This window comes from Myripristis murdjan, chromosome 10 (assembly GCF_902150065.1).
Source record: "Myripristis murdjan chromosome 10, fMyrMur1.1, whole genome shotgun sequence".
NCBI lineage: Eukaryota > Metazoa > Chordata > Actinopteri > Holocentriformes > Holocentridae > Myripristis > Myripristis murdjan.
The window spans coordinates 33297196-33322293 of record NC_043989.1 but is presented as its reverse complement, the minus strand read 5'-3'; the positions used below and the strand labels follow the sequence as shown (position 1 = coordinate 33322293).

Below are 25098 nucleotides of genomic sequence, written 5' to 3'. Positions count from 1 at the left end.
TTATCCTAAAGTAGCTCCTTGAAGAAATAAGAACTGGCCAGAATGTCCTCACTGATGCTTGAAAGCTCATACCGCTTCTCACAAGGATGGAAGCAGAAGAACACACATGCACAGAAGGTTGTTCTTGAATAAAACATTTGAGACATGAGTAAAACAGATTTTTTTGCCAAATGAAAACCGGATGTGCGCGCGGCGTGAGCCTTGATGTGCAGATGTGATGGGGAGTTGAATGAACAGCAGGAGACGTTTCTCTCTCAGTGCAGACAGACAGATAGCACTGCCTGTCTCACCTCCCCACCCCCAATGCCAAAAACAGACATCCCAGCCTGAATGCCAGACAAGTCAAATTTATTTACAGACTACCTTTTTGATGAGGAAGCTTAAAGTGCTCTACAAAAATAATTTAAGAATGAAAGAGTTGGGGGCTTTTATTTTGAAAGGCCGAAGATGTCATACCATTGACCAGGCTTCATGGATCATGCTACAGACCAGGGGTCACCAACTCGGTCCTCAAGGGCACCCTGTCCCGCAGGTTTTGGTTTCAACTCTGCTCTTGCACACCTGACTCAATTAAGGCCCATGCATCTTCCTTGATGCCCTGTTCAGGTAGATCTGCCTCAACCAATCAGCATGAAGCCCTTAAATGGATCAGGTGTGAAAGAGCAGAGCTGAAACCAAAAGCTGCAGGTCAGGGGGCCCTTGAGGACTGGGTTGGTGACCCCTGCTACAGACTCTCAAATGTCAAATACAACATTTTCAAAATGAAAACACTTCAAAGGTGATCTTAAAAGTTTTAAGTTATTTTCATCATCATTTCTTCGAACCCAACTGAGTGAGCTGCAGGGTTAGATCACATTCACACATTTCCAATACAAGTCCTTAAGAATAAATCAGATGTCCCTTTGAAAGATTCAGAAGGAAATTACAGAAAGGTATCAACGTCAGGAAGGGTAACATGTTACTGAGGGAATACTACAGTTATAGATTAGAAGTTTCTGTTTGTCACCTCTTACTTCTTAATAAAGTCAATGTTGTATAATTTCCTTATGTTTACTAATCATGTCTTCATCCATGTCATTAATATACTGTGTTTATCAATTAAAATTTATACATACAGCCCTTCACGTAGTTATAAAATATTGTGTAACACAGTAAAGCAGGACTATTACTACTTACTATCGACGGTTGTTTTTCACACCATATAGAAACCACCTTCATTTATAAAATATCACAGACAACATTTTGTGCTTAACAATATATAATTTATTTTTCAATATAATTTCACTGAAAATATGTCAGTTACTGAAAATGAATGTAATCATCAAAACAACACATGTACTGTCTTTGTCCCACGATCCCACTTGGTACAAGGCCACATCACCATCACTTGGGGGTAGGGAGGTTGGGGACGCTGCACCACAGTAGCATCTTCAATCAGGAAGTTTACCTCAGAGTAAACAAAGACAACATTTTGAGGCAAACACATATATATATATATATATATATATATATATATATATATATATATATATATATATATATATATATATATATTTTTTTTTTTTTTTTTTTTTTTTTATTATTATTTAAATTAACTGTCCTGTTTTGGCAGCTAAAGCATACAGAATGAGGAGTCTGTGCCTTGTTGTGCCACAACAGATTTGCTCTGAGTTCATGCACACCAGACGGAACACTTCAGTATTGGAAGTGAACGTCTTGTATACAGACAGTACACATGAAGGTGACATCAACTCAAACATGCAGAACTATATACATTTCAACTTTAAACACAAACATTTAAACTTTAAACACATACATTTAAACTTTAAACAGATACACATTTAATCATTGGATAGATATACATTTAATCTTTGAACATAGACCAACAGCTAAAACGTGGCGAACAGAGACTAACACGTCCATACTTCCTAACACCTGTGACACACACCACACCACAACTAAACCTTCTCTAAACCACCTGAAGCACGATTTGCTTACTCTAAAATCTCAAGATAATCAATTCCATATATTAAATACATTATCTAAAATCGCAATAAATACAATATAAATACTACAAATAAATACAATAAATAGCACAATTTAAAAACCCAATAATAAATACACGATATAAATACTATAAATAGATACAATAAATATCAGAAACTATACAATTACAGTGGGACAGGCTCTACACTTATAAAAAGACAACATTCATAGTGGTAGCCAATGTACACACCATGAACACCACAACGCACTACAAGTCAGTTTCCTCTTTCCACACATAAACCTGACCTATGACAACACGACAACACTAACATTTGCACCGGGACACTGCAATGTAGCTCCGTTTGACTCATCAAACAAAGAATTTACACCGGTAGTGTGAATTCATTGTTTGCCTCCTTTGCCAAAAACAACAACCTAATCATCATCTAAAACCAAGTCTGACTCGAAGAGGCCCTCTACCTCCTCGAAGTCAACGGCTAACCCCTGATCATCTTGAACACTAAAACTACACAAAACACCTTCATGATCACTAAAATACGTGGGCATCACTGCACAGTTCACATTATACTGTGTTGTTTTCACATAAACATGATCAATTAGTGTCCCCTTCTCTGTAGTCTCTTGTGTCACATGCTGACTAAAACCTTTTTCACCCATAAATTTGGAAATTGATGATGTTTTTAAAATGTTGTCATTGAAATCCCCCATTATTACAATTGTGTTACTGATTGGATGTAACCAATCAAGTAACTTCCCCAGATTTTGTTTGAATAAAGAATTTGGATAACATGGTGGACGATATATTACTGCCAACAATATGTTAAATTTGTTGCACAGGCACACCAAACACTCCAGATTCAAATCGGGTACCTGCAGAATGTTACAGTCCAAATTATCTACACTATACAAACCAACTCCACCATGTTCTAGGTCCTTTAGCTCTAACAATTTGGGGTTACTGCTGCTGTAACACAAGCCTCGAGGACGACTGTGGAAAGTGTAACCTTCAATTTGGACACAGTCTAATGAAGACTGTGCAGTGAGCCACGTTTCTGTCACAGCAATACAGGTAAGCTGCAAATGCTGCGTGCAAGACACCAAATCTACCAAGTGGCGACTTAAATTTTGAACGTTCATTAAATACACAGAGAAACTGTGTGCATTTAATGAAGGCTTTGGCTGCTCAATCAAAAATGGAGGCATGCTATCCAAGGCCTCCTTTATGGCGTCCTTGCAGTAAATTACCTTCTCTGTAAAATCCCTGATGATCAGTCCAGACAAGGCCCTGACACGACTCAGCGCTACATATGCCTGCCCCGGTGCAAACACCCTCTTCAAGGACACTACGGCCTCATCCACAGTGAGTCCTTGCACTTTGTGAACAGTGCAAGCCCACGCTAACCTCAGAGGAAACTGACGACGCACACCGCCGCGTTTAGTGGCTCTTTCCGTCTCTGGATCAATGGCAGTAGACTGCAGGCATTCTACTGCTGCATGTGCACGTTTTTTCCTCCTATCTGAACCAATATTCTCATCGTCAAATCTGACATACACGGTGAGAGGAAACGTGGAATCCTCTCCAAAAACTAACTGAGTAACCGTGCCACATGCTCCATTGACCAGGCCGTCCGCAACATCCACGTTCTTACACAACATCACTCGCGCGTTCCTCGCTAAACACAGAGTCTCTGGTAAAGACGTGTCCGCCGCAACACCGTGATGCCCGGGCATCCGTTCCAAATTCCCTGTTGTCCTGTTATTCACAAAGTCTTGCGCTTCAACGGTGACATAATCAGGACAACAGTCAAACAGATAATTTAGGTTGTGCTCACTTACTTGCCTATTCGTCGCAAAGATATGCAAGGCTGAGCTCACCTCGCCGGTCTCGCGCATCTTCAGCATTTCAAAATCGCTATTTAACATTGGGGTGGCCCTGGAACGCACTCTTAACCTATTAAGCAACTCAGCAAAAACACTATCCTTCTGCCTAACTATCTTTTTCAGCTCCACGATGCTGAAATTGCACCACAGGTCCACACCAACAGGACTACTATACAGAGGCTTCCCTTTAACAGGAGGCAACTGATAGAAGTCTCCGACAGCTATCACACTAACATTACCGAACGGGGAAAAGTCGCCTGTCTGCTTCACCTGCCTCAATCTACCATGCACATAAGCCAACACATTGTGATCAACCATACTGATTTCATCAATAATTAAAATTTGGAGGTGACTCAATTTAGCTCGCAAAGAGTTTAGTTTATCTTCACCCAGAGGAGTGTAAGGTAAACTAGCCTGTTTGCCAATACTCAATGTATGATGAATTGTTGCTGCATTCAAATTGTATGCAGCTATGCCAGTAGGAGCAGTTAACAAAACACAGATATCGTCTGGTTGATCACAAAGTGTTGACAGCAGCCTCCCTGCCTCATACTCAATAGCCCTAATCAAATGACTTTTCCCCGTTCCTGCGCCACCTGTGACAAATACACGCAGAGGCTCTGGGTTTTTACCCATCACCTTCTGCAAACACCACTGTCTCACTTTATAAAAAACAGCCAGCTGTGTCTCATTCAGAGACCTAATAAGCGCCAAACCGTCACTTCTAGACAACATGGACCTGTTTCTCTCTACCTGCGCTACCTGTCTGCCACCAACAATCAAATCTGGAACATTCTCCATCGCTTCAACTAACTGTTCCTCAGCTATCTCAGCTTCCCGCTGCTGCCTCTGCTCCTCTAAACCTTCTAGGCGTTCCGCTTCCTGTTCAGGACACAGCTCACCCCAAACATCTTCATCTACCCCGTTGTTCTGCGCAGCTATCTCCTGAGCTAACTCAAGGTGAGGACAATTGACCTCAAACCTGGCCCTATTCTCGCCGACGACATCGCGAACCGAATGCACAGACCCGTCGCTAAACGTCACCTGGCCATCGTTATAGAACTGCTGAAACAGCTCAAAGCCTGCAGGTTTGAGGTTTGAGTCAGTTCTATAAGGAAGAAACAACTGCAGCAGGCTCTGAAAATGTGCCTCTTCCTGTCTATCCAAACTGAAACGCATGTACCGCACCACTGCAAACTGAGTGCGTGTTCTCCTCAGAATGAATCCCAAATCATTGTTCAATTGAATTCTGTCCTTAGACTTTTCATTTTTGCTGAGAACACGATACTCAGATGCAAAGGTGGCCATACACATGTTTGCAAACACATCGCTGTTAGGCCTATTCTTATACCTATCATCCACATCTCATCCTCCCCAAGATCACGGGAGGCCGCCTTCTGCCTCAAAACACTAAGGGGCAAACTCATCCTAACTATCTTGCTCCCTGTCGGCACAAACACAACCTTCCTGGAACACTCCCTAAGGTGCATGTTCGTTAGCCGGTACACCGCCTCCTGCGCACAAACATCTCTGTTGTGTAAATATACACTGCCCAGCTTCCGCAGGGCTTCTTTAGCAGAGAGATTCCCTTGTGTTTTGGCTTCTTTTTGGGCATTACTCAATAATAGGCCAATTTCTCTCTCTGCTTTCGTAATATACGATAGTATGTATATTACTACTGCGTAGGCGTCGGTGACAAAGCTAATGTCCATGTTAGCGTTCCAGCACTTCAACAACTGCTTACTATACTGATTGACCCAAACCTCGTTCACCCCTCTCCTATACACAACCTTATGCCTCTTCTCTAAACGTCTATAAGCCAACTCGAAGATTTCCTGATTTATTCCTAAAGCACAAAACAAGTCCTCTACACTAACAGGAGGCACATCACTGTCCACAGCCAGCTTAACAGCTGTTAGAATAGCCTGCGCAACGTTTTCTGGCATCTTATCTCTATCCTCAAAACACTTACAGACTGGCCTGTTTTCTGAACCAGGTTCGGTCTCCGCTGTCTTTTTCTTATCGCACTTGCATTCTAACATTCTACAAATGAATGTCCGCGCAGAAACAGGTTTTGGGAAATTGAAACGACATGTCGTTTTGTGTTTTCTACACGACTTTGAATGTCGTTTGGAATGTGTTTGAACAGATGACACCGTGTCCAATAGTGTGTCATCATCTGAGGGTAGCTCACATGTAACGTAACGATCAATAAATTTTACCACCTCCTCATCTGTGTTTCTATCAATTTGGGGAGCACCCTCGATCCAAAACAAACAGTGTACATGCGGTGAGCCTCTTTGTTGATATTCTACCCTATAAAAGTAATCAATTATTTTGCCGATTGGTTGACAGGGAGACATGAGAACCTCTTTCAGAAAACAATGCCACCTGTAGTCAAACATCCTCGCCGCGGTGACCGGATTACGACGCAGCAACTCGCACCTGTCAGCCCACTCCAAATCCTCTACCGTCTGCGATCTGCCTTCCTGTTTCAGGATGCTGGTCAGGAGATTCTGCCAGCGCATATCCGCAGACGAAAACGAACAAAACCACGTCGGAATACCCAATTGACGCACACAAGCCATCACGTCCTTCTGGACAGACTGCCAAAAGGCCGGAGTTCCTCTAATGGGTTTAAGAAACCTAAACCCGTCATCACACGCCAACAACTGCTTCAAGGCGTCCGCATCCGTTAACATGTCCTCAGTAATGCGTTGAGGCCTCTGACCTCCTTTGCCCTTACGCAAAGCGACGGAAACACTGGACACAACCCTGTCCAACTCTGACATGTACTGCGCAAAAAATATGTACTCGACGTTCCGCGCAAAACGACCGTCGGCATGCATAATCCGGTTATTGAGGTAACGTGACAACGTCAAGTGATGAGACCGTCCGTCATGGAAGGTCTTATCACCCGCAGGGAACAACACAGGGAAACACTTTGCCTCATTCGTGTGGTCAGAAAGCATTCTTACCGGACTATTCCCTTCTGCAGGCGCAATGTTCAAAATATCCTTAAAATACTGATCTAAAGCTTCCTGACCAATATCAACAGGCATAAGACAAGTGTCCTGAAACATGCAGTGCTGTTGTCTGTCATGTAACAGTTCATCCTGTCCTATGTCTGCTGATTCCGCTAGCTCACACATTTCACTCTGAACCGTAACCTGCTGTGACCTACCCTCATCCTCACTGCCTGACTCGGCCTCTTCCCTCTCCCTATCTCCCTCCCTAACAAACTCGTTTACCCAGTCCTCATTAAACTCAATGTCTCTATAATGAATATTTGTCCTCTTTAAATACTCTAGCGCCTGTCTTACACGCAACGTATCCACAAACTGGTACTCGTAATACCCTTTATACGTGAGTTTCCGCTTCAGCTTAACCTGAAGCAGAGACCCCTCCATACTGGAACGCGGCAACACATTCGTTGTCTGAACAATGTCGGCTGGAACACATGTCACTGGTCCATGTACTCCATTCTGCCCGCCTTTAGGCAGTGCCAACATTTTCATAAACGGAATATGCACAGCTATCAAATGCTGCTCTAAACTATTCAGACATCCCAGTTCACATGGAATGGGATCAAGCTCCAAATTGTTAACCCAGCATTCAGCCGGCATCTCACCTGTACTAAGCTTACCATGGCATGTGAAACAAATCCACAGCTGACCACGCGATGACAACAAGGAACACGGCACAACACACTCCTCATTACATCTATGCAAATAACGCTCGCCTATACACTTATCTGCAATAGCAGCTGTTGCTGAACTTCGCCTATAAACTTCCCTATCACAACTGACCACCTGAAATCTAAACAACAACCTATAACAAACACAGCACACAAAATCTGGTCCATCTCTGACCTTTGCCAAAAAGTGATCCATAACAAAAGCAAAATCTTCTGCCTTCTCCACCTTCTGCTTCCTGCTTAACCTCACACCAGAAATAACTTTCTGCTTATACTCTAAACTATCATGATACTTGCTCTTAATGCTTTCTATAACTCTCTCCCTGTGCTCAATGCTGTCCCTGTATTTGCCCAAACTCCTGGCCTTAACTCTCTCCCTGTACTTCATGCTGTCCCTATATCTGCCCAAACTCCTGGCCTTAACTGTCTCCCTATGCTCAGTGCTTTCTCTGTATTTACAAACACCCATCTCTTTAACCCTCTCTCTGTGGGCTAAATTCTTACAATAATTCCCTACACTCCACAACTTAGCCTTCTCCCTTAACACCACATTCTCTTGATATATCTTTCTAATCCTTAACTGACGTTTCTCCCTAAGCGACATATTCAACTTCTCTTGCGTCCTTTGTTTCCGCCTCAGATAGTTGGACAGAGACTTTCTACCTGACACTACCTCACTAGCACCTTCCACAACCTCATCACAATCCTCTACACCTACCACAGAACCTACTACATCACTACTACGCCCAGCCGCTGTGTTGTCACTAGCTACAACCACAACATCCATCCTTCTAGACCTAATGCTATAACCTGACACTTCCCTAACCTTACAGTAACTGTAACAACTCTGCAGTCCAGGCTTACACACACAAACCACATTCTCATAATGCTGTCCCATGACATTCTCTAAGTATACACACTCCGCTGACAAATGCTTAGTACTACAGCTATACATCACCCAACGCCCCTGATGGAAAGTAAACACACCAACGCCTAACCAATCCGCTGTCGCCTGAATCTCCACCTCTGTGGCCCAACTGCCGACACGTGTCATCCTGGACTGCTGAATATACTCTAACACAGAGGAGTACTCACTCCTCAAAAGACTCTGATATCTGTCTGCATTCCTCTGTAACTCTTTACACACAGCTAACCTAATCCTGCGATGGTGCTTCTGTGAGCCACTCACAGCCTGAGAGATGGCTCTGAAGAAGCAGTTACCATCAGCCACAATCCTATCATTCCTACAGGGAACACCCAACAACCCCACCTCTGTGGACACAGGATTACCAACTTTCACACAGTCAACATTTAACTTACTACACAACACTCGACAGACATCTACGCCAAGGGGACGGAAAACCAGCTCTTCCTTTCTCACCTCGCTAACAAACTCCACATCCAGATTGACCTCAGTAGCATCAAAGCTCTTGAATTTCTTAGACACACAAGTGCCGGAAGAAATGACACGCTTTCTGCCATCAGGCACCGTTGGTTCTGCCGCTGAACCGCTGCTCACCTCGCTGGAGAAAGTCAACACAGAAATGCCAGACAGTGCCGGACTTGCGGCAATGCTGACACCACACTCAGACACACAACTGCCTGCAGAAAACACACTTTTTCTCCCAGCCTCAGTGACCACACTAGACTCTGGTGCTGGAGCAGCACTCATCCCAGTGATGAGACTCACAGACACACCAGACCGCGCTGGACTTGCACCCCCGCTTACCGTCACACCACACAGCTCAAAGAGCTTCTCCCTCGAACGGAGACTGTCGGCCAAACGACAGATGTAGTGGTGCAGGTCGTCAAGACACGCGAAATGCAGAACTACGCTTGTACCGTCACACTGTAACAAGCCAGCGTGACTGCGCGAGTGACTGTCGACCACAGCGAACCGTCCACCCTCACGCACGATGGCAGTGGTGTTTCCACACAGTGTCAGAAGACATGTGCTGTACTGACTGAAGATTCTCTCCAGTCCATTACGCAAGCTGATGAACACACCGAAATCGATGTATTCACCTTCAGTCACGCCTACTTCGCCTAACACCGTGTCACCAAAACTGAACCTAAACACCTGTCCGTCTAATTCCAACTGCTGTGGCAAATCTGGCACAGACAGCAGATTAGACACATGGCTGAAGATGTTGAGGTCACGCAAACTGGTGTACAACTCATCACCTTCAACCAACGCGCAATCCAGATCCAGCCTGTCCCACGAGAACGCGCTGCTCACTGTGTGTTTGGCTAAGCTGACCAAAGCTATAGCCATACACTGCACTCCACCATACACAAATCGCGCATCGCCCTGATGAAACGATCCTTGCACAACTTTTGCTAGCCTAATCCTGCTGCTATCTCTGCTAGCCTCTGTTGCCATAGCATTAGCGTTAGACTCTAACTGAACATCACGAACACAAACAGAAGGAACAAAAACAGCCTTAGCTTTGCTGATCTTCTGTTGCTCCTCTAGGACAGCAGGGCACGCTGCGGCGACCTCCTCCTGATCGACGACCATTCCCGGCACCTCGCTGGCCGACTCCTGGGCTGTCGCCTCCGCCTGACACAAAAATCAATAACAAGGTTTTATTAAATAAGAAAACCAGAGAACCATTTCCCTGCTACCTCTCAATGCTAATTCACATATGATATTTAAACAAAGACAAACCTGCTGCACCGCTGGTCTGGACCTGGAGGCGGGCACGGTCACACGGGCAGGTGAAGGTCTTGCCAGCACCTAAAAAAGGGGGATGACAAAAGCTTTATTTAAATAATGCACTCATTCATTCGGGTCCTGCATGTGTTATCAAAATTCTTCTGCGGCACCTCCGGGACGGCGGGGAACGCTGCAGCGACCTCCTCCCGACCGACGACCACCCCTGGCACCACGCTGGCCGACTCCTGGACTGTCGCCTCCACCTGACACACACACACACACACACACACACACACACACAAAAAATCAAAAACATGGTTTTACTAAAGAAAACAGGAGAACCATTTCCCTGCTATCTGTCATAATGATAACTCACATAATATATATATATATAAACAAAGACAAACCTGCTGCACCGCTGGTCTGGGCCCGGAGGCGGACACGGTCACACGGGCAGGTGAAGGTGTTGCCAGCACCTAAAATTGGAAGGGGGTGACAAGACTCATTTCAATAATGCAATCATTCATTTGGTTTCTGCACGTGGTATCAAAATATATGAAAAACAATCCACATAGTTCACATACTAAACATATACCAACCTGCCGCTTTCCTCCTCTGCGCCTTGTGGCAACACCTCTTGGCCAACGCCTCACACGGGAAGTCTAAAAGAAGGAAAGCAAACCTTATTAAATGCCGTCTTCAATTCAATTTCATCCAGGACGGACAGACATGCAATGGATGTTGTAAGCACAGAAATCAAAATAACAAAGATCTATATGTAAAGGGAAAAAAAAATCTCTCTCTCTCTCAATGTAAAAACAGTTGGTGGATGAGGAATGCGTATGCCGAGGGGAGCCAGATGTACTGGAGCAGCCTGGGACCTGAGCCACACAACCACCAGCACCATGATGACCTGGCTCAATAAAAGACAGAGCACGCACTCGGAAAAACTCACATCAACCATTCACACACTCACAAAGTCAGATGTAATATGGATTCCGGTTTACTTCTAACTATCATGTACATATAATTTTCAGGCAGTTTACCTGGCCAGCTGGTGGAATGGCAGTGTCGTCATCGTCGTCTGAAGAAGGAGAAACCGTCTCCATGGCATCCAACATGTCGCCGCTGAACCAAACGGGGTTGGACGGGATGGCAGACTCTTGCACCGGAGATGCTCGAGCCTTAAAAAAAACAACACACACAAAAAAAATGTAATCACTTTTTTTTTTTTTTTAAATAAAAAAAAGTAATACATAAAACCAGAAAAGATGCATAAATGTAGAGCCAGAAAATGACTCAGAGAAACATATTACCTTGCCCTCCTGTCCGACTACGGTCCACTCCAGTGGGTCGCGGTGACGGGGCGCGGGCCTGTGTCCCGTCACGACCAGCACGGGGGAGACCCTGGCACGAGGCGAAGTCCGGGGGGGCACCGAAGGCGGAGGAGGAGGAGGAGGAGGAGCCAGCTGGCGGACCGCGGCGTCCCACAGGGCCTGGACCAGGATCGGCGTTCCATCGCTGTCGCTGAGGTGCACCTGGAAAACAGTCAAACGCAGAACACATTGCAGTCAACTTGTGTATCGAAAATGGAAACCTTCAAGTCCTCCATGTGTGATGTCACAACAACAAAGTATGCTGTACTTACACCGTCACGGCTCCACAGCTCCAAACGATCCAGAGGGAGGTGCTCTGCCACAGACACATACGGGAGACCTGCCGCAAAAATGAGAAACATCATACATTCCTGTAATAATTAAACTCATGTAAAACACATGAGGTTAATCTCACGATACATCGGTTACAATTGTGCAGATGACCAAAACTAAGACGTACCCATGCGTGCTGCGACACGGCGGAACTCCTGGCGGAACAGCTCCTGCAAGCCAGGCTCGATGTTCAGGCGTGGAGGGAAATCCAGCACAAACACCTACACACACAAAAAACATTTACAATCACATTTATGTTTCTAAAAAAAGCACATGAGAAAACACAAGCTTACACAGCCTCTAGCTGTGACAACACAGGACAAAACAAATACTGCCAGCAGCATCTGCAAATTAAACACACCTTCGCCCAGCGGCTGCAGACTGTAGCCAGGAGAGCACCGAAGTCCAGCGACGCCTCTCCGATGTTCCTGCTGGCTGTGAGGTTGTTGCTGGGGGCCAGCACACACACCACATCCGGGGTCCAGGGGAGAGCGGCGTGGGACACCTCCTTCCTCAGCTCTGCTGCATGCGCACCTGGAACAGACAGAAAAGCAAAAGAGAGAGGTACCTCGGGCATGGCGACGAATCCATCCACCAGGGGCCGCAGGTGGGAGTCTCCCACGACGAACACCATCTGCAATGACAGAGATACTGCTTTAGAACACAGACACCAACTAACCACAACCAGCACTGTCTTTCTGAAAAAGAAAAAGAAAATCTAATACCTTCTGGTCCGGCTGCTGGGCTGGAGTGACCAACTTGAAGCTCCGCTGGGTCAGCTCCGAAGTTGGCCATCTCCGCACGCGATGGCGGTAACCGGTACCGCGCCCTGTGTGGTTGACAACAAAGTTAAGGATGATGACACAAAATTCATACATCTTTACATTACATTTAAACTGCGTCAGTTAAACATAAAAAAAAAATAAAATAAACAAACTGTTTGACACTTACGAGCAACGAACTCGGGGACAGGCGGCTGGGGGGTCCATGGCTGCGGCTGCGCCATCCTCCGCTTCTGGGCCTGGGCACGACGGTGGGACTTGGCACGGGGCATCTAAGAATGAAAAACAAACAAAATTAATATTTTTTCAAAGTTCACAAAGAAACTTTAAAAATCAAAGTGAATCTGTACCAATCATACTCACAAACAATGCTTTACCAGACAACGTCAGCCTTCAACTACACAAATGTTTCAACTTACCTTGGCAGTGGGAAATCAACAAATTGTGTATGTGTGTGTGTGTGTGTGTGTGTGTGTGTGTCTGTGTGCTTGTGTGGAGAAGGAGTATGTGTGTGGATTAACAATTAGTTAAGTGTGTTTTTTAAATGGAATCAATGTGTGTGTGAACTTGTTCTGGATTAGAGGATCACAGATGTAGTGCAGGTAAGTAGCAGGTCCAAGGCAAGTGGCTCGCAGGTCAATTGCAGGTAGAAAAACACCAGATCTCACAGCCAACAGAGATGAATCTGTAAATTAAATGATACATATTGTTTGATGTAAACATTACGTGCCTAATAGGAAAAAAACCTATTTAAGTGAACAGAACTTTACTCCAAACATCATGAATACACATAGCTCTAGCTACTTTATAGGTTTTAATTTTAAATAAGGTCTTTTTCTCTACAACATGGTTAAGACACAAACTAGCATCCATATTATTGTGTTCAAGTAATAGAAAGAATATGCCCAACAGCACTTCTTTCAGCTCAACTGTGCAGCTCAAAACAGAGACACATCTTAACAAAGAACACCCTTTTCTCTCAAAATCATGGTTAATCAGCAAACTGACATCCTTATTACATTATTTGCCTCTTCATTAAACAGAAAATGGCTGACACAACATCTCACAGCTTAGCCATACCAGTGGACACAGACACCCAACTAAATACATCACAAACTATGGTTCCTGCACACAGCAAATGACACACACAGGGAAAAAAATTATTACAATTAATTATCAATATTAAATCAAATAATTTCCCTTTTCACACAAGGAAAATCTTCTTACAATCATAAAACCAACCACTAGTACAGCATTTGCATACGACACAACAACACCTGCTCTTTGAATACACACAGAAGCCACACACACTCAAACTACATACATCATAAGCTTAGTTCCATGCAAATAAAACCTGATATCAAACAACAAAAAAACACACATGCCAGTTTTCATCATCAAGTCCAATAATTTTACTTTTTCCTCACACCAAGATAAAGTTTTCATCTCAAAATCTGGTTGAACCACACATTAGCAAAGCTATAACTATAGCTAGCTAGCCCGCTAGCTAGCGCTAGCTTAGCGCGCTAATCTAATTAACCAAATGCCATCAATAAACTTTAAAATTCATCTCACGTCGACGGTAACGCTTCATAATAAACGTTTCAAGTCAACCACATGTATCTTAAGAGTTGAGATTATCAAATACAGGTTAGCTTTGCATGTAAAGCTAGGCTGCCCTCCATCCAAAACCAGCAAACAGCATAAAGACCATAACAACAGGCCTCGGGCCTACCGAACGGCAAGCTAGCGCTAGCTTAGCGCGCTAATCTAATTAACCAAATGCCATCAATAAACTTTAAAATTCATCTCACGTCGACGGTAATGCTTCATAATAAACGTTTCAAGTCAACCAGCTGTCTCTTAGGAGTTGAGATGATCAAACACAGGTTAGCTTTGCATGTAAAGCTAGGCTGCCCTCCATCCAAAACCAGCAAACAGCATAAAGACGATACAACAGGCCTCGGGCCTACCGAACGGCAAGCTAGCGCTAGCTTAGCGCGCTAATCTAATTAACCAAATGCCATAAATAAACTTTAAACTTCATCTCACACCGACGGTAATGCTTCATAATAAATGTTTCAAGTCAACCACTTGTATCTGAGGAGTTGAGATTATCAAACACAGGTTAGCTTTGCATGTGAAGCTAGGCTGCCCCTCCATCAAAACTCACCATAAGCCAGCAAACAGCACAATGCAAAGTACATAACCACTCTCTGAAATATAACATTTTAATTTCGTGTTTTACCTGTGTTATCATCAACCATATCCTCATATTAGCACAGAGTTCACACAATAGGCTAAGGTTAAGCTAACAGAGATGAAAACAGGTCTTACCTCGAGAGTCTGTGAGAAGAAGTGGGTGGGGCGGACAAAGACGCAGGAGCCTTTTAAAGCTGTGGGAAAAAAAAAACGTGCGTGCGTGCGTGCCTGTGCATATGCGTATGTGTGCGTGCGTGCGTGCGTGCGTGCGTGCGTGCGTGCGTGCGTGCGTGCCCGTCTGACCAAAATACAGACAGAGCCTCATTCAATCCAATGGAGAAATCCAGAAAACCCACCCCTGTTTGAGGCGTCACAGCTCGGTCACCGTTTGAGTTACAGACTTGATTCAAAGCTTAAACGAGTCACGAGACTCGGCTCTATAAATCTTCCATTTACATGATTTTGCTATCTTTTACCGTTTTTGAATTATGGCAGTTTTAGTTTGAGAGTGTTTTCTGCTCCCTCTGAGCTCTTACAATGGGTGTGTATTGCGCATTCCTGAGGCAGCTAGAGTGAGTCACATGTCCAGGCAGAGTGCAGAGCAGAGCACACCAGAGTCAAAAATGTTTGAAAACTCTTCACAGCTCCCACAAACTTGGTCCAATCCACATCAAAACTACATATTTTTGTAGGAATTTTTGTCCTCTTTCCATCTGCATAGTTTTCAAAGCTGTCAGACTTTTACTTTAGACTCCAGGGGCTTAATTAGTGCCAAAAGTCAGCCTCTGCACACCAAACTCCATGGGAAAAATTGAGGTTTTGGTTCTGGCCCCTCCGACTTGGAGGTGTTATAAAATCCAAACGAATCGAGTAATGACGGAGTTTTTAGCAACTTTTGTTCAGCACTGTGTCCTCTGTCATCTGTTAAATTTTCAAGCCGCTGACATTTACGCCCTGGGAGGAGATAGATTTTGTTCAAAGCGGAATTTTGGCGAGAACGTGAACATTCCAACGCAAATTGCAGACTTCCTGTTGGTTTTAGAGGGGGGGTGTCAGCGCGTGATTTGTAGGGCTTGATGAGACCTACATTTCGGCAGTGGTTTGGTCTTTCTATCACATTCCTGTGGGCCGCAGCGGCTGCCTTTGTGTGCCTAGGTGGCGCTACCGAGCCCATTTCTGCACTTAGGGGGTCCGTTTGTCCATTTTATCAAATTTTTCACCAGACCTGGCCTGCGTGCCGAATTTGGTGAGTTTTTGAGCATGTTTAGGGGGTCAAATTAAGGCCTAATGACACGTAATAATAGGAAAAAAAAAAAACGAAGCAAAAACAATAGGGCTTCGCACTGTTCCAGTGCTCGGGCCCTAATTATTATTGCTGCATAACATTACCTGAATGTTCTCAGTGGCATAGGGGACTGCCGGCTCAAGACTAATTAAAAGCAAGAAATAAATGATGATCCACTGCTCTACATCCAGATAGTTAACTCCCACCGGATGCAGAAAAGAAAAGCATGGACACTTATCTCTCAGTAGAGTGATGAGGGCGTTCAGGTGACCTAATGCTTCCTCTGGTGGCCATATTGGAGGACAACAGGTCTTTGCAAGCGTGGCTGTGAACGGCTGATAGTGTTTTTAAGACATACAAGTTGGCTGTTCCATCAGAACTTGACAGACATGGTTTAATTATCTTCGCCATGGATGTGACGCTTTGAGGGGGAGGTTATTTTTCGCCCCCGCCCATCCATTTCTCACACGGCCGTCACTCTTTCAACAGGACAGTCCAAAAGCTCCTGGACGAATTTGCACAAAACTGAGTGGATAGGCTGGCCATGGGTCATCAAGGAAGGGATTCACTTTTTGGGTCACCTGGCCTCAAGGGTGTGTAGCAATGGGTGGGGCATAGCACAAACAGAGCCATAGTTTCCAAAGGCAGTCATGTCACATTATGAAACCCAGCATAGAGAAAAAACACCTTAGCAATGAAACATAATTGGGTAGGATATATGTTTTTTTCTTCTACCAATAAAAGTTGAGTTTATTTACTGAGCAACACGCTTCAAGTCCATCTGATCTCAGCAATGTTGTTGTGAGTTTAAGTTTTTATTCGCCCCTGTGCAGTAGAGAGAAACAGGAAAGACAGGGTAGAGAGAGGGGATGACATGCAGCAAATGGTCTGGACCAGATTTGAACCCAGGCTGCTGTGGTGAGGATAGCAAGTATGTGGTACGTAAGGAACGAGTTGCACTTCTAAACTAAAAAGATGGCACTCAGCAAAGTGCATACCTGCATCAACACTATGCAATTCTCAAAATATGCCATTTCCATATCACATCGTTGACCAAATTAAACTTTTGCCAATTCTTAATTTTCAAGCTTTTAACTGAAGGTCAAGCCTTTTTGAAGTTCATCTGCTCTTCCTTGCCTCATGACCAAACCTTCCCTAACATTTGCCATGTTTCATTAATTCTTTTACAGCTTCTATTCCATTTTGTGATCAGTAACACCCACAGTGTTAATCGGGTCTTTCTTGAGCCCATGACTAACTTCTCCACGAGGTTTGTGCAAATCTATTTACAACTTTTGCCCTGATAACAAACAGATAAACAATACACCTTATCAGATTCACTTTGACTTAGGACAGACATGTGATTTAGACATGTGTGCCAGTCTAAATCACGTGGAATCAACTGAATTTGCTACATGTGGCATACACATGGCAGAGACATGGCGAGATGCATCTGAGCTCAGTTTGGAGTGTCGTAGTAAAGGGTCTGTCTTTTTGTTGTTTATGAAACTGTCATAATGTCATATGTGGTATTGTCTGTAGATTAGTGGCAGAGTGAAGGTGTAACAATCATATACATATTTCATCTTGTGTGGGACAATCATTTACATAAAATGTAGCATCATAATGACAATGATCAAACACCATAAGGGCTCTTCAAATAAATGGTCTCACAACCAGCTCTAAATATTTACATAAGAAATCCAACAGACCGCTCTTTTCAGGCCTCTCTCTCTCTGTCTCTCTCTCTGTCACACACACACACACACACACAGCTCTACAACAGCATACACTACAGTACTGCCAAAAACAAAAACATCAACCAGTAGCTAAATCTTTATTTATGTCTTTGTAAAGTATTTTTATTTGTGTGAATTGTGACAGAGCCAAACGTAACTGAATGGGAGAAATGCTTTATCATTATCATTATTGTTATTGTTATTATTATGACTATTAATATTATTCTGACTGTCTGACTCTGCAACATTCAGCAAACCCTCCAGCGCTGATGTTTCATTGTAGCCGTGTCTCGTTTCCTCTTTTAATGCCACACTGCGTCCAGGTTCTATTGTGTTGCTGTTGTTCTGGAAGACAATGGGCCATTTGAAAGCCATTTCTCTGACTTGAACAGATTGGTTTTCTTATTCAGACAAACAGGCAGACACTCAAATCAAATGACTATTAACAGACAACATGGCTAATTGATCACACTGGTGTAACTAATAGGAAGGAAGCCCAGAATGCACTGCACTGTTGACAGTCAGTCCTATGAATTTGTTATTAGTCAGGGGTGCAGTGGTTCTCTTTAAAGGAATAAATCAGTGCTGTTCTGATAATGTGACTGTTTTTGTTGTTCAGTTGGAGGTCATAGCTTTTCATGCTCCTTATATTAACCACCCATTGCCTACTATAATCACTGGACCAAGAAGTACATACAAATTGAAACTTATTTGTCTGATGCCATTATCAGTATCTGTGAACATTTGGTCACATGTTCCAAAATGTTTCAGGAGGGGAAAATTGTTGCATTGTGAGGCCGGACAGGAGGATCCCTGACAATCAGGCACATAATAATAAACCATGTTGTGCCTAAATATGCCTCAAGAACACTGGTGCCATGATGATGATCATGCAGATCTTTTTCAGCAGTTTCAAATTTATTTTATTGAGTTTTTAATATTTTTGAAACCCAGTAGTTTTTATTTTAACAGGTTCTATTTAACCCTCTCAACAATTTTAAATTGTTTATTTTCTTGTTTTTTTTTTTCACTTTTTATTTTATTTTTTTTAGCATTTCTCTGGTAAATGTTTGCTAATTCTCTAATTGCCTTTTTTTCAAAATCAAGAGGATTTGCTCAGGTTTCAAATGGTTAAAATGCAAACTATGTCCTGATGACATAAATTAGCTTTCTAAATTTGATAAAGGAGTAATTATGATGTGCAACAAGGCACATTATCTCTGAGCTGTTCTTTTAGATGTAAGAGCAACACTGCAGGAACCACACAGATGATCCAACACTGACACCCTGTGGAATGAACAACACAGCCTTTTAGTCCTGTTTAAGGCCTGTATCTGTATCTATATAGATCTATAGATTTATATCTATATCTATATCTATCTATCTATGATAGGTACGTACACACACTTAGTGGCCACTTTATTAGATCCACTTGTACAATCTAATGCAGTTCAGCTCAGCAGCTCTACAGTTTCTAATGTTCAGTTTTTGTTGACGTTGTGCAGAATGTGTCACTTTAATTCTATGTTTATTATTGAGGTTGTAGTTTGCAGAGGTCTGCTACTGGACTACATTATATTGAAAGGTGTTTCTAATTTTTTGTCCTCCATATTGCTATACATGAGGGGGACAGAATAGTAGAAACTCCTCTCAGTAAAATGCAGTCCAGTCCAACAGCAGCACTAACTACGAGCTCAGTGGCAGACACAGAAGTGAATGAACACCTCTATAAAACAGTTTTGTGTGTGTGTGTGTGTGTGTCTGTGTGTGTGTGTGTGTGTGTGTGTGTGTGTGTGTGTGTGTAATTGAACTGTTTTAAAATGTTAACCTCACTAATTAATACAGGTGGTACTGTAAGTGAATAAATTAATAAATCATTACATAACAAACCATGAGCATAACTTGTAGTTTGTTTGAAAGTTAATTTCAACATATATTTGTGTCTAATCTGTGTTTTTGGAAACTCTACAGTAATGGGTTTAATTGATTCATAAGTAAAAAGCTTGTGATGCTAGATCCACCTGAACTCAAAACCCATCTGAGAAATGCATATATGTTTGACAATAATGTGAATATCTTTTAAGAATAAGATTACCTTAGCAAATTCACAGTAGAAGCATCAGTCCATGCCAACGCTAAGCTATTAGAACCCCCCACCTTTTTCTCTTCTTTCGGAAGTTTGGAATTTTTCAACATGATATTATTATTTGGTAAATACTCAGAAATATTAGTCTTGGCTCAACAAAAGGCTTCAAAGGAAAACTGGTCCTGAAGTCTCCCAAGTTTTTCTGTGGGCTTATGTCCAGGTTGTATCATGGGCAGGTGTAGTAGAGGTACGATTTGTAACCTGAAGTGAGACAAGACAGAAGGCAAGGCAACAAAACATCAGCAAAATATTTATCTACTAAATATAGAGCAAAGTTATAACTAAACCATGGTGACACTATCCAAAATAAACAACAGTATAATCAGAAATCCAACCACTGATCAGTATAAAACGTTATAGAAGGGGGGAAAAAAAAAAGATAAATCAGTGGTCTACATGGTTCAGAAGGACTTTCTGTCTGAGGAGCTGTGGGGCAACATGTTACAAATCAACAATATCTCCTCTAAGAGAAAAGTAGTAAAGATGATCATATTCTCACCAAACCACTGATAAAAAATATTCGTTATTGGATATGATGGAATCAACTGTCTACAAAGGACCTCAATAAACACCGATTACATTATCTGATTCAACCACTGAGTATACAAACATGCATACAAGAATCAATAATTTATACACTGTGAAAGAGAGCAGTCAATAAAAACAGTGAAAGTCTAAAGATTCGTTTAGGCCGTGTGCAGCAGTTGTGTCCTCATGTTTCTGATTGTAGCAGCTCTCGGCTGAAATCTCCTCCACAGGTAGAGATTTCAACTTTTTCACTGACCCAGAAAACAAAGTGTGTCTCTGTACGGCCATGCTGAGTGAAGTGTGTCGCTGGAGGGGAGCTGTCATCATTGTCTTTAATTGTAGCCTACTTGTATGTTTTGTTATCCTGGCTCTTAACTGGCATGATTCTTGAGAAAAGCAGATGAAACAAAGTTACAGTAGTTATAGAATTACTATTACATTATAGTAAGTCAAACTGGAGTGCAGAGGACAAAGAAAGAACCAGTGACCTGCAGTCTCAGATGAACTTCATCTCAACAAAGCACAGGGATCATAAGGTCCAGAGCCAAGTGGACAGAGAAAAAAACACACCATATTTAATCATTTAGACAATCATAGACAGAGAGAAAGTGTGATTTGTAGTCTCATAACAAGAGGGGAAGAATGCACAGAATCAAAATGCATAAATAAAGAAATGAACAGCCTATATTTACAATCAGGTGGTGGTTGGTGGCAGGAACGTCTCAGTGAAGGGACTCACTGGTGGCGTTTACCTTTGACGATCCTCAAAGAGGGGATGCTGAGAAATGATGCCCTGTCTCTGTCTTGTGCTACTACTACTGCTGCTATTACTACAACTACTGCTACCGCTACTGCTGCTGCTGCTGCTACTACTACTACTATTGCTTAATTACCCACAAGTCATTGCACTGTGGACATGATATTGTAGTAAAGATGCTCCATACAGAAGATAACACATTAGAAGCTTTGCCGGTGGCATGGAAATGTTATGGTCGTCAAATGTATGAAACAATGACTGTTTTAAAACATTATTTGAATAATGGAGGCCAGAAATAATATTATCATTACCAATGAATCCTGCTAGAAATTTTATATCATCACCCATCAAATTACAGAAAAAGACGTAATCAAAATAGTCTAGTTGGAAAGGGAGGTCCATGCGTATAGGGTGGGTTTTTTATCGGGACCTGCTTTTTCTAAGACATGTTTTTTCTTTTAAGAATCTGCCAGGTACCAAGCTGAAATAATGTCCCATGGGGTTCAATTTGAACCCCATGGGACATTCTTACAAAACCTTAGTACAAAATCCGAAAATGGAAAAAATACAAAATAACTTTTGAACAATACATGCTACAGGAACAAATGAACACATTTTTCCATACAATTTGGACCCAGGGAATCCATTAAAATGGTTATTATTAAGATTCAAGCACATTTTGACTCCATTTCTGGACAAAAATCACACAAAAACAACAGGCGGACTGATAGTCCAGCAGCTACGCGCAATATTTCGATGGAACCGTGCACTTTATGATACAAGCATGAAATTTGGCACAAGTTTGACCTTTGGTCAAATTTGTATGGAAAACTGTGTTCATTTGTCTCTTTATGACTCGCTTCAAAAGTTATGCTGCTCTCTATTTTTTCTATTTCAGGTTTGGTAAGGATATACTGTATGTGTAAGAAAGGGTTCAAAATGAACCCCATGTGACATTACTTCAGCCTGGTACCTGGCAGAATCTTAAAGTGCACCCTTCAAGGATTGAGAAAAAATAATTTGCAAGAAAAATCCACCCAAAATATTTAGTAAACAGAGAAATATAGATGTGATCTGACGATTTTCAACAATTTTTTTGTAGTTTTTGTCCTGAAATGGAGTCAAATGTGCTTGAATCTTAATAATAACCATTTTAATGGATTCCCTGGGTCCAAATTGTATGGAAAAATGTGTTCATTTGTCCCTGTAGCATGTATGGTTCAAAAGTTATGCTATTTTCTATTTTTTCCATTTTCGGATTTTGTACCAGGGTTTTGTAAGAAAGGGTTCAAAATGAACCCCATGGGACATGACTTCAGCCTGGTCCCTGGCAAAATCTTAAAGTGCACCCTTCAAGGATTGAGAAAAAGCAGGTCCCGATAAAAAACCCACCCTATGCGCGTGGACCCCCCTTTCCAACTAGACTAAAATGCATTTTGATGCAGTACCAATGTGATGTAGTGCCAAATATAGGCTAGGCTAAGAATAATGGTCCAAAAACAACAAACAAAGGTCTTCCAACATTCAGTAAGTAATATCCAGTTTATTTTGTCATAGTCCAGTCCAAATTTACAAATGTTTGTGTATTTGAATGTGTGTAGCCTATATGTTCCATAGGAATGTATGAATATGATTTTGTTCACTCACAAAAAAAGCCTATAAATGGGATTTCTATATCTTGTCATCTGCAGGGACAGATGAGCAGACACTAAGATTCATCAACTTGCATGAGGAATACAAGCTACTTTTCAAAAAAAAAAAAAAAGTGTGTTAAATTACAAAATCTGAAGGTATATCATTATAGGCCAAGGTCTTGGCTGTTCAGCAATGCACCGGTGCAACCTCCTCATTTTGTATTTTTTTCATAAAATAGGTGTTTTTCCAGTTATTAGGCTACTTTGTTTTTGTCAACACCGTCACTGTAATGTTTTTTTTTTTAAATTTGAAAAACATATTTTTGTATTAAAAGAGACTAATACTTTAATAATTCAACAGCACCAAAGAAACATATTGTACAAATATTCATTTAAAACAAATATAACTGCCTCTGACGGTGGTGACACTAATCTGACGGTGGTGACAGTGGCCTCATTAAAACATATATTTCCAAAATTTATACCACTCAAGTCAATGGCTTCTTGCTTAACAACTTTATTTAACTATTTGGTACAAAAAATAAGAATCCTGAGCACTGTTATAAGCATTTTTCAGACTTCAGTCATCACCATCACACAGAAAACCTGACGGTGGTGACGTCTGACGGTGGAGACAAAAACCTGCTCTTTCACATGATAAACATGAGTTGTTCACATTAGCCAGCTTGTTTTCGCCCTGTTGCTACCTGCATCAGACCTCTTCTTAAAAAGTATACATTTATGCCATAATCTAATCTAATATTTTTTATACAAAAGTGACGGTGTTGACATGTGATGGTTGTGACAGTAGCAGTGTCCAAAAATATGAAGAGATTTAAGAGAAAATAGCAAACTTCCAGGAGCCTGAGTGGTCTTGAAGCATGCAGTAGAGCTGAAGGTTTGAAAAGGGCTCCTCAGGAATGTAACTGACCTTGTATTTGTAGAGTTTTTTGTTTTTTAAATAAATATCTGACAGTGGTGACAAATATGTGGGACACATTTTGAGCAACCACAAAATAATAGTAAATATTGTTCAAAACTCATCGTTGGTAGTTTTTAATACATATTATGATGTACTCTTTCATGTGGTAAATATATTATTCAATGAAATTATTACTTTTTGTTGTTTTAATCAAGTTGAAATGATTATCTCCTATCCGAGGACAACTGGTTTTGTAGGCCATGGGCCAACATATAATCATTAAATTAATACAAATTAAAAATAAACCTATAAAAGAACCTTACAAATGTACAAAGGACCCCCTGATTATGCCCTTGATTCTTTTTATTCATTACAATGTTGTAAATTTCCAACAGAAATAGCATTTTTCTTAGTGGGACATGATTTATCCAAATTCCCAAGAATCAGTGAGGTGTGAGGCATCCCTCAGTGAGTGAGTATGGTAATGATGGATTATGCTAAAATGACTTTGTGGCACATGTTTCATTATGCACATCACAAGAAAATTAAAGAGCCTCTTCTGTGGAATTACATCTTGTTTTTATTGTGGAATACTGTGGATTCGTCCTAGAAAAATTCTAAATCAAATGAGCCTCATCCAGTAGTGGGCAGTAGTGGGAGCAGAGGGTGTTTTCTGTGGCTTGACAGTACAGTTTAGAAGTAAAAACAAAAATCAGTGATAGATAATACACTAGAATGCAGATGTGTGTGTCTGCTTGGTGTCCTGTTCAGATTCCTGTTTAGATATCTAAACATTATGAAAATATTTATAGATGCTATGCTTATATACTGCACATTTTCCACCCTAAATAAATGATAGAAACCAGCTTATTGTAATTTTCTTGCACAGGTATTGTGAACTGGACATGGTGGACATTCAAAAACTGCTCATGGAAATGTGATGACTACTTCTTTCAGTTATTGAGTTATTGCCTCCCAAATGTATGTATATACAGTACAGGCCAAAAGTTTGGACACACCTTCTCATTCAATGCGTTTTCTTTATTTTCATGAATTTACATTGTAGATTCTCACTGAAGGAATCAAAACTTTGAATGAACACATGAACACACAAAAAAAGGTGAAATAACTGGAAACATGTTTTATATTC

The 25098-nt window shown here is 41.9% G+C and overlaps 1 protein-coding gene across 1 annotated transcript; it reads right to left on the bottom strand.

The window, feature by feature from the left end:
- Positions 1–2166: 2166 nt before the first annotated feature.
- LOC115366739 (uncharacterized) lies at positions 2167–12355 on the bottom strand. The gene is given in 11 exon segments (XM_030062327.1): positions 2167–5246; positions 5249–10148; positions 10257–10325; positions 10415–10507; positions 10652–10720; positions 10844–10906; positions 11291–11428; positions 11561–11782; positions 11893–11960; positions 12081–12174; positions 12315–12355. Coding segments are annotated over 10 exon segments (8451 nt in total). The 5' UTR covers positions 12085–12174; positions 12315–12355; the 3' UTR covers positions 2167–2421.
- Positions 12356–25098: the final 12743 nt, after the last annotated feature.